The sequence below is a fragment of the Nomascus leucogenys genome, chromosome 13, assembly GCF_006542625.1.
Source record: "Nomascus leucogenys isolate Asia chromosome 13, Asia_NLE_v1, whole genome shotgun sequence".
NCBI lineage: Eukaryota > Metazoa > Chordata > Mammalia > Primates > Hylobatidae > Nomascus > Nomascus leucogenys.
The window spans coordinates 92,781,953-92,793,427 of record NC_044393.1 but is presented as its reverse complement, the minus strand read 5'-3'; the positions used below and the strand labels follow the sequence as shown (position 1 = coordinate 92,793,427).

Sequence of the window (11,475 nt, the reverse complement as noted above, 5' to 3'; positions counted from 1 at the left end):
TCTTTCATTTCCTAATCCCTACTGAACATGTCTTTTCCTTTCTTAATGCACACATTTAATATCCTTATATGACTATGCGATTATATTTTGATTCATTTGAAGTTTTCAGAAAATAATCTCTTTTTTGTGTGTCTAGGTTTTAAATGGAAATATATTCATCACAACTTATTTATTGTATCAAGGGACCAAACCACATTCCAGAAGCAAACATTAAATCCTTTCCATTTTAAGCATTGTTCTCTTTTGTACATTTATTCCCTAAAGCAAGGTGTGCTTGCATTTTATTTTTGTTTCTTTTTTCCTCTGGGACCTATAATTCACATTTTTTAATTTTTATTTTATTACTGTTCTGCAGGTATAGCAAGTCATAATTCCAACTATATTCCTTTACAACTAGCTTTCATACTTGGCTTCTAAAGAAGTATGTTTTCTCTCTAGGGAGAGCCCATTCACTAGAGAAAGACCCAGGGTTTGGATTCAGGGAACTGGGACTTTGACCTCTGCTCTCCCATTGTCTGTGGTTGTATGTTATTTACTTCCTTGAACATCTGTTCTGGAAGTTTATAAAATGGAACAAATAATTCTACCTAACGTTTCTTAATTAAGAAGAAAGAGAAAGCATTCTTGAAAGTGTGGTTTGTTCTTAGCTAAAAGATGTTATTAATGCAAGAAACTCTCCTGTTTAAAACTGTTACAATAAAAGAATTAAATTCCCACTGATGTTGGCCCGCTATGTTGAATACAGCTTAAAAATATATCTCCCTTTGCCATTAGCAAAACTATGAACCAAGAGCGAGCATATCTATGTACCTTCTATGGGTGTAAAGCACATTTGATCGATGAGGTTCTAGCATGTGTGTAGAGGGTGTTAGATATGTAGGTAAGGAGAGTTGAGAATCACTATGGCATGGAACGAAAATCTCTGTCAATTCCTGAAACCTGTTACTTATCTCTGAGTTGAGTGTGGAGAAAGCGGAAAACCAAGAGAAGATAAAAGAGAGGGCGGGGTGGGGGGGAACAAGAGGATATCAAGATCAAAAGAAAAGAGAAGTGATGAGGGCAATTATTATTTGGCAATTCATATATTTGATGATATTTATTTATGATCTATTTTATGTTCATCCACTAAAGGATACGTTGTGGCACCTAGAAGGGAAATATAAAATTCAATAAAAGGCAACTGTGTGAGTTATATCAGAAGACAAAACACAATTGTGTAAGGTGCAATTCACTTACAGATAAAAGAAAGCACTCTAGTTTAAGCAGAAAGGGATTTAATACAGGTTAGTAAGTGCTTGCAAAAAGTGTTGCAAAAACTCAAGATGCAGTCTCTGCCACCAAAATTTACTCCCAGCACATCAAGAATGAGATTGTTGAGGGAATTGCTACCTCTGTCTTAGAAAGATGGGAAATCAGGAAGCTACCACCTATTTTGTTGGCCTCAGAGCTATTAGTGTACGGCAGATCCAAAAAAGCTAACTCACCCATCACCATCTCTCTTCCTACTTAACTCGGTTATAAATTTACTCACAGTCTTAGAAACCCCATTTGGGGTCACAACCATTGAGAATTGTTTTCTCTAGCTCTCTAAAACGCGTATGGCCTTAGAGCACTGACCATATGCACAGATGCAGACACCCAAGCGCCTGAGATTGATGTAGACATGGTGATGTCATATTAACACGGGCAGTGTCCTAACTGAGTCATCAAAGGAGAAAGGATGGAGGAAGACATATAGGCACCCACTCAGATCTTTCTTTCTAATCAACTGTAATTGACTAGTCAGATCTGCTGGCCTGGCAATATGCCAGTTTCTTCAGCGCTTCCTTGACCTCTCGGTTTCTTAGGCAATAAATGAAGGGGTTGAGAGAAGGAGTGACAATGGCATAGAAGATGGAAATAATTTTGTTCATGTTGAAGGCATGGATAACTCGAGGTCGAGCATACATGAAAATAATGGCTGAATAGAAAATGGTGACCACCGCAAGATGGGAGGCACAAGTGGAGAATGCTTTCTGCTTTCCTGTGGGCATGCATAAGATGGTGGCCAGAATGCATCCGTAGGACAGGACAGTAATAAAGAGTGGGAAAAGGAAGATGACCAGTGCCAGGACAAAGTCCACCAACTCAGCTATGGACATGTCTGTGCAGGAGAGATTAAGTACCGGAGAGATGTCACAGAAGAAGTGGTTGATGACATTGGGACCACAGAAGCTGAGGCGGGAGATGAAGTAGATCTTTGCCAGGGAGATGCCAAAGCCAATGGCCCAGGAACCAAGAGCGAGGCGGAAGCAGAGCCCATGGCTCATCATGGTCGGGTAGTGGAGTGGGCGACAGATGGCCACATACCGGTCATAGGCCATGGCGGCCAGAAGCACACATTCTGTGCACATGAGAGCAATGAAGAAGTACAGTTGTATCATACAGAGTGTGAAAGAGATGCTTTTGTTCACAGACCAAAAACTAAACAGTAACTTGGGCACAGTCACAGAGATGTACCAGGTCTCCAAGAAGGACAGGTTGGCCAGGAAGAAGTACATAGGCTTGTGCAGTGGCCGATTTTGCAGCACCAATAGGATGATGATCACGTTTTCAGCCACTGTCAGAATATAGGCCACAAGGAATATCAGAAACATGGCTGCCCGCATACTCAAGCTCCCAGGGAATCCCACCAGAATGAACTTGGTGACTCGTGTCTGGTTCTCCACTTCCATATTGGAGACACAGGGCTTAGCTCTCCTGGGGAGGAAAAATCATTTGATCAGACTCCATGGCCCAGCTATATTTTTCCATCCTTGTCTTCTCTATCAGTAACAGTAACAGTTATCATTTATTAATACATATTACAGGTCAGACCATGAACTGGGTACGTGAGGCACACAACGTAATTTAATTTCCACATAGCCGTGTGTGTGTGTGTGTGTGTGTGTGTGTGTGTGTGTGTGTGTGATAATATCTGTTTTAAAGATGAAGAAATCGTGCCTTGGACAGGAATTAAGTAACTGACCACGTTGTCACTGGTAGCAGGGCAGGAATCACATTCAAGTCTCAGTCTAAAGCCCATGCTCCTTCTAATATCTTGCACTGTCTGACACCTTACAATTTCCAATTCCAAAAGATACACTTGACCTTCCTGTCTCTCCACCTACCCAGAGCTCTGGAAGTTCTTCCTTACAACTCCTTTATCCTTCACATGCTATTATTTTCATCTACCATCCCTGGAGATAGAGAGTAGCTGTCATCACCTATGAGGTACATGAGAAAGTGAGTAGCGGAGATTTGGGCTTTTCTGTATTAAAGACCTCCTGGACCTCATTCAAGTCTAAGGTCTGCCACAGATTTGCTATGACCTTGAAATCTTGCCCTCTCTGAGATTCAGTTTCCTCTTCTGTCAATGTGAATATTAATATTTATTCAGCTTATTTCGTTGAGGATCAAAATCCAAATGAGTTAATGTAAATAAAATTTTATATAAACTAATGGCAATAATCGTGAAAGGGGATTTTCCCCCATATTAGAGCAGTGATGAAGGTAGGAATACACTAACAGGAGGGAGGGGAGGAGCTGCTGTGATCCAAGGCAAAGCCGTGAGCAAAATAAACATGGGCTCATTCAGGGAATTTGACATTCTTGGGAGTGAAAATGGGGATCACTGACTGGAGATTTTTAAAGATAAGCAAACAAAGATAGAGATGCATTAGAAAATTTGAAATATTTTCTATGAAGGTTAACAAGCACAACATAATACTAAAGTAATCAGGAAAGGTCCCTTTGACCTTTGAGGAGGTGATATTAAGGCTGGGAAGGATTCTAGGACCCCAGCTCTTTGAAGGGCTGAGGTGGGAGGGAGCTGTGCTGAAGTAGGTATGATTGCCATGCTGTGATGGATGGGAAAGGAGCCAAGGAAGAAGGCAGGAAGGCAGGGCCAGAAGGTGCAGACCCCAGAGGTTATAATAATCAGGGATCTGAACAGTGGTCTAAAAGCAGTCGGAAACAAGCAAAAGATTAAAGGTGAATGGGACATCATACGATTTATGCAATGGAAAGATAACTCTGTCATTGCAAAATGGACTCCTTGGAGGCAAGAGTGTGAGCTGTGAGCTATGAAACTAGTTGGAGGCTACTCAGAATAGGCGACAGTGAACATAAATACTGTGGTTCCAGAGAAGCGGATTTAAGATACACGTTAGAAGCAGAATCTTTAACAGTAATTGGTGAGTTGGATATGGAAGGTGAGAGAAAGAAAGAAATCAAGGAGGAACCTCAAATATAGAGCTTATTACCCAGAGATGATGCTATTTACTAAGGTAGTTAGATGGCATCATTTTCTAACTATCTTACTATCTTTACTAACTGTCTTACTAACTATCACAGTTCAGAAAATCTTCTAATAATAATTTATTGAGTATTTAATAGGTGCTGGGAAGTTCTTTTCATGCAATATCCCATTTAATCCACAAAATAATGTTAATTAGACATTGCTATTCTAATTTCAAAGAAGACACTGTGGTTTAGATAGATTAAATAATATTTCCAAGTTAGACAGTGATAAAATCAGAATCATAAAGCCCAGGTCCGACTACAAAGGCATGTCCTTAACCACTAGAGTGAAACACACTGATGAAGAATATCACATTTTGGACTTACCAGTGTATTTTGCATTTAAAATTTCTGGCTATTTTAGGAAATGTTCTTTAATCCTGCTGAAATTTTATTATAAGCTGAGACTATTAGAGATGAACCCAAATGTTAAAAAGAAAGCAATATGACACAAGTACATATTCAATCAGACACACATAACAGAAATGAATGTATAGAAATGCTTGGTAAATGTATCTGAGAATAGATAATGATTGGATATGTTTTGGAATATAAATTAGGGGGAGGAAAAGGCATTTTTGGCAGATGAATCAGAGTGAACAAAGGCACAGAGATCTGAAACAGCTTGAAATTTTCAGGAACTCAACTCATAATTGCTGCGTGAGTGGGCAAATTGTGAGTGAGTGAATGAGCAGAAAAGAGATGGATGGAAAGAGAAAGAGAGAGACTCTATTGTCACAGACCAGATCACGGAATAGTGAGGCACTTAAGAATTATCCTGAAGTATAGACAATAAGTAATCACTGTTTGTCAGCAGGATGACAACATCCTCTTATTATATCCTTGTTTTTGATGTGGGAGGATGGGTTAGGATGGGACAAGGTTGCCAAACCAGAGATTCATAGACCCGTTAGAAAGCACCCTCATAGCAGACACTTAAAGATACACACAAAGAAGAGAAAAATCATTCTAGCTTATAACGTTTGTCAAAGAAACAAAGATGGACATATTTAGCTATACTTATTCACAAGTTACATAAGTTTTCACTTCTAGAGGAAGTTCTATAAGAAAAACAAAGAATTCCTTATTTCTCATTAACTAAATGAAGGTGCACTGGCACTAATTATTGCATATTGGTATTTTTATGTATCATCTTACTGCAAAATATGTAGAGCCTTTTTACTTGTAATAGTTTTTACTCCATTAAGCATACTCAAACATGTTACCCCTCATAACAGATTTACCACTGGTCTAGAATCAAACAGCTTTGTTTCTTATGCCTGCTGCTATGCACTTTTCTCCAATTTTGTCAGGGTTCTATACATATGTAGGTTCCAAGTAATTTGAATTTGATAGACATTTAACCTCCATCCCTGCCAAGATAGCAGCAGTTTTTGTAGCCACCACCAGAAACAAGTTGCCAGGAAGATGCAGTGGTTGCAGCACAGGGATATCAGGTCATTGGGTCAATGGTAAGGATCTAAAGTTTGGGATCATAATCTGGGGCACTAATTTTTGATCCCACACCAAGAGATGTCTCCAAAGTGGCAAGAGGAGCCTGCTCCCCAGCTCACTGCATAACTGGCTGCACTTAGATTTCAGGAGACAAGAATATTATCCGGACTGATTGCTAGGAATTGAGAGTGGATAGAACAGAGAGGCATTAAACATTTCAGAGTTTAAATGTTGCTGCACCGTAGGAGCCTGAAACAGGGCTGCCTGCATAGTGAGAAAGTAATGCTCTGAGAGGGAGCACTTACCTTGGCACAGCAGCCTCTGATAGGATGAAATGTGAAAACAAAGCCTTCACCGATTCTAAAATAGGAAGAAGTAGAAGAAAAAGATTCAGGTATTGAATAGATGGGAGGAACCCACTTTCTAAACCTAGAAAGAGTGATTGGGTACAGATTGCCCCACTGCTTTCAAGCTGAAAGCCAGGATAAGATGACAGAAGAGCCCTAGGCACCAGGACCACATCTGCATCTGATGTGGCACGAGGCTGGTTCGTCCAGCACCTTGGGACTAGGGTGCCCATCACCTTCCTGGTGAACATGGCAGTGATTTTAGGCACACTGAGCTGTGAAGACCTTTGGATTCTGAGGGCTTTATAGAGTACCAAGACTTTCCCTACATATCTGCCAAGACCCAAGAGAAAAGAACCTTGACAATGGCAGTTCAGTTCTCTTGTGGGATCCAAGAGAAATTTCCATTTGCCCATTGTAGTGATCTTAATTGTTTTATATGTTATTAGTTCCATAGGATAAAAAAGTCTACTTATAACCACACACTTTGGAAAGAACCATATTTTTTGACAGATGAAGAGAAAAATCTACTGCAGTTAAATCTCTATATGTAGACTTTCGAATATTCTTCCATCTTTGGCTTACTTGAAACAGGATGATCATGCAAGTGTTCCAAATGTGATATTGATGCCCAAAGGAGACTGATATTAGTACATTTTAGTAAAAGTTTAAATGACAGTTTTTGTTTTAGATACTTATGTCAACTTGTTCACTAAGTAAATGTATCATGATAGAATTATTGTCACTTTGTCAGCTGCCCGTGGGTACCATTTGACCAATAGTTCACATTCTGGTACAAAGCTCTAGTGTACTAAAAATCACTTCTTCTGTAGCCGGCAGAACTCTTAAGTTGCCCTCTCACAAAGAAAAGCTATCAGATTCTCTGATTTGATGCAATGGTAGATGAAGATATTAAAAGTTATAAACAATTCAGTCTGAAGAGCCACACATGTTTATGGTAATCAAGCAAGCAGCCTTCAATACAATTTCTCTTATAGGACTGAAGTATGAAAACCAAATAGTAGCAAATAAAAGTAAAGCATCTCTTTCAAATCTCTGGCCTTGATTTATCTCCAAGTCTCAGAAAAACTCTGACTTCTCTAAAATGTATTATTTGATATTAACCACAATTTTTCAACATGGTTTTAAGCTGCTGTGATATGGTTGTCACTGAGGGGGACCACATTTCTCCTCCAAAGATAGAAAATGTCCATCTACTGTGAGAAGACTCTGTGAATTACTGTGACAATCATTTTTGACTCTTGAAGTCAACATTTTATACAAGCAATTCTAGAATGGAGATATTTAGCAGATAAAAATTGGCTGTATTCTAGGACATGTTGACACAATCTTATCCTAGAATTCAGCTATACAGGCTTTCCTTGGAGTTTTTTTCCTATACCAATTGGTTTCAGGTTGAAATCTTCTGCAGATTCCTGTTCAATGTATACGGGAGGCAATAAGGAAACTCCAAGAACTTGTGTGTTGTGCCTGAGGTCCCCTGGCTATCTGCCTTCTTTTTTCGGAGTCCACGTATATTTGTTGTTATGTCCAGTTTTTTTTTGTTGTTGTTTGTTTTTATTGTAAGGAGCATTTTATTCTTTATTATTGTACTCTGTTCACCACTGGTTGACACTAGTTCTGTTTGGGCACATCTCAACACTTTGGCCATTGCAACTCGGTTTTAGCTGTCAATTGTTATTGGTTAGAGCCTGAAGGTCATTCAGAGGTGAAATCTTAGGGCCTTCTCAGGCCTTTTCTGAGCATGCATTCTGCTCTGGATATACACCTGGCTTTCTTAGTTTTCTGGCATACACCTGAGTTATAAAAATCCCTTGTTTTTCAATGTGCCTTCTTCCCCAACCTATTTTCTTCCCAATCTTTTCTGTCTGTTGCTTGTTACCACTTTTATCCCTAGACCAAGACTGCTGCAACCAATACTTTTGCTTTTAACTGCATTCAGCAAATGGCACCTAGGAAGCTACCCCAGCCCTGGGAAAACTCCCACTCAAGCAAAACAAAGGTAAGCCCTTCCACCAGCCCTTTAGTTGGCTTCCAAATGGTTAGAAAATTGTAACACATTTTCTTTGAGAATAAGGTTCATATTGCTCTTTCTCACGCACATTGTTAAATCTGCGCCAGAAGTGTGGGTTGTTATCTTCACAGCTGACGCTAATCTGGGAAGTAAGCGAGGATGGGTGGGTAGTTTAAATGCCCAAAACTCTGTTACTGCAATGCGGCAGCTTCTGTTTTCATTAATTTTTCCATTGTTTGTTTTAAACTTTTGGCTAGAATTCATAGTTAAACAAAAGCTAATTCTGACAGTTTTTGCCATCTTATTAGTTGTTTTTTGTTTTGTTTTATTGGAGACAGTCTTGCTCTGTCACCCAGGCTGGAGTGCAGTGGTGCAATCTCCACTCACTGCAACCTCCGCCTCCCAGGTTCAAGTGATTCTCCTGCCTCAGCCTCCCGAGTAGCTGGGATTACAGGCACCGCACCACCATAGTGGCTAATTTGTGTATTTTTAGTAGAGACAGAGTTTCACCATGTTGGTCAGGCTGGTCTCTAACTCCTGACCTCGTGATCCACCTGCCTCGGCCTCGCAAAATCCTGGGATTACAGGCATGAGCCACCATGCCCGGCCTTATTAGTTGTTTTCATGGAGCTAAGAAGAAATGGAATTCCTTACTTCATTATTTTAATGGTGTGTTTTTTATATTTATATGTGTATGTGGGTGTATATATATATATTTACTTTATATATTGTCTTTGCCACTTGCAACCTTGCCAAACTCCTTTATGTCTACGAGCTTTATTGTAGAGTCTTTATGTTTTATGTATATAATAACATTGCCTGAAATTTAAAATTGTTTTATTTTGTTTCTTTCTCATTTGTATCCCTATTATTTATTTTTTCCTGACCTTATGATTTTGGCTAGGACTTTCAGTTGAAGAGAAATGATGAGTATAAACATACAGGTCATTTTTTCAATGTTAGAGGAAAATTAGTCTTTCATCATGTTAGCTGTTGTTAGCTGCAAGTTATTCGTTAGACACCATCGTTGGTTAAGAAGTATCTTCTATAACTAGTCTTTTAGAGTCCTTGTCACTAATGAGTATTGAATTATATTTACTGTCTTTTCTGCGTCTGTTAAGATGATCAATTGGTTTTTCCTTTTAGTCTGTTGATAAACGAAATACATTGATTTGAATTAGTTTTGGATGTTGAATCAACATTGCATTTCCTGCATAAACTCCCTATGGTCATAATCTATTATATTTTTGTAACTTGATGGACTTGATTGGCTAATATTTTATTAAGAATGGTTGTGTGTCCATGAAGGTTATTGGACTCTTTTGTTTTTGTTTGTTTCTTTGTTTTGAGACAGGGTCTTGCTGTGTTGCCAGGCTGAGGTGCAGTGGCACAATCATGGCTCACTGCAGCCTCAAACTCCCAGGCTCAAGTGATCCTCCCTGTAGGGAAAAGAAAGAGAGATCAGACTGTTACTGTGTCTGTGTAGAAAGGGAAGACATGAGAAATTCCATTTTGCCCTGTACCCTGAACAATTGCTTTGCCCTGAGATGCTGTTAATCTGTAACTTTGCCCTAACCTCTTTACCCTAGCCTCTTTGCCCCAACCTTGAGCTCACAAAAACGTGTTGTACGGAATCAAGGTTCAAGGGATCTAGGGCTGTGCAGGATGTGCCTTGTTAACAAAATGTTTACAAGCAGTATGCTTGGTAAAAGTCATCGCCATTCTCTAGTCTCGATAAACCAGGGGTACTGCGGAAAGCCACAGGGACCTCTGCCCTGGAAAGCCGGGTATTGTCCAAAGTTTCTCCCCATGTGATAGTCTGAAATATGCCCTCGTGGGATGAGAAAGAGCTGACCGTCCCCCAGCCCGACACCCGTGAAGGGTCTGTGCTGAGGTGGATTAGTAAAAGAGGAAAGCCTCTTGCAGTTGAGATAGAGGAAGGCCACTGTCTCCTGCCTGCCCCTGGGAACTGAATGTCTCAGTATAAAACCCGATTGTACATTTGTTCAGTTCTGATATAGGAGAAAACCCGCCCTATGGCAGGAGGCGAGACATGTTGGCAGCAATGCTGCTTTGTTATTCTTTACTCCACTGAGATGTTTGGACGGAAAGAAACATAAATCTGGCCTACGTGCACATCCAGGCATAGTACCTCCCCTTGAACTTAATTGTGACGCAGATTCCTTTGCTCACGTGTTTTCTTGCTGACCTTCTCCCTATTATCACCCTGCTCTCCTACTGCATTCCTTCTGCTGAGATAGTGAAAATAATAATCCATAAAAACTGAGGGAACTTAGAGACCGGTGCCGGTGCAGGTCCTTGGTATGCTGAGTACCCGTCTCCTGGGCCTACTGTTGTTTCTCTGTAGTTTGTCTCTGTGTCTTATTTCTTTTCTCGGTCTCTCATCCCACCTGACGAGATATACCCACAGGTGTGGAGGGGCAGGCCACCCCTTCACCTCCCATCTCAGCCTCCTGAGTAGCTGAAACTACAGGTGCACCCCACCACACTTGGCTAATTTTTTTGTATTTTTGTAGAGATGGGGTTTGCCATGTTGCCCAGGCTGGTCTTGAACTCCTGGGCTCAAGCAATCTGCCTACTTTGGTCTCACAAAATGTTGGGATTACAGGTGTGAGCCGCTGTGGCCAGCCTCTTTTCTTACATATTTGGTTTTGTTATCAGGTAAATCTGGGTTCATAAAATAATACAGTCAGTATTCTTTGCTATTTTCTGAAAGACGTGTGTAGAAGTAGCACTATATTATCCTTTTATATGTGGTAGAATTCATTAGTGGAGCCATCTGGACCTGGATTTTTCCACAAGGCAGATTTTTAACCATAAAATCAATTGCCTCCATGGATAGGGAGTCAGGCTACCTACTTTCTCTTATGTGAGCTATGGCAGCTTTTGATTTTTCAGGAATTTAACTATTTCACTCAAGTTCTTTGAATTTTGGGTATAAAGCTATTAAACTATTACCTTAGTATTGTTTCTAATGTCTGCAGGATCTGTAGAAATGTGTTCTCTTTAATTGTATGTGTCCTTATTTGTGTTTTCTCTCTTTGTTTTGATCAGTCTAACTAGGGATTTTTCAATGTTATTGATCTTTTCGAAGCTTGCTTTTGATTTCATTGAACTTCTCTACTATTTTTCTGTTTTTCCTCATCATTTTATATTTTATTTAGTTTCTTCTGCATCTTGTGTCTTTAGTTTTATCTTTTCAGTCTAGTTTCGTAAGGTAAAACTCTGAGTCATCGATTTGAGACATTTCTAACAAAAGCATTTAGTGCTTCACATTTTTCTCTAAGCTCTGTTTTT

The 11,475-nt window shown here is 39.8% G+C and overlaps 1 protein-coding gene across 1 annotated transcript; it reads right to left on the bottom strand.

Moving 5' to 3' along the window:
• Positions 1–1,742: 1,742 nt before the first annotated feature.
• On the bottom strand, positions 1,743–2,776 carry LOC100604347 (olfactory receptor 6B1). The gene has a single exon (XM_030826577.1). It carries the CDS (start codon positions 2,712–2,714, stop codon positions 1,779–1,781), a length of 936 nt encoding a protein of 311 aa, XP_030682437.1. The 5' UTR covers positions 2,715–2,776; the 3' UTR covers positions 1,743–1,778.
• Between the last annotated feature and the right edge of the window lie 8,699 nt (positions 2,777–11,475).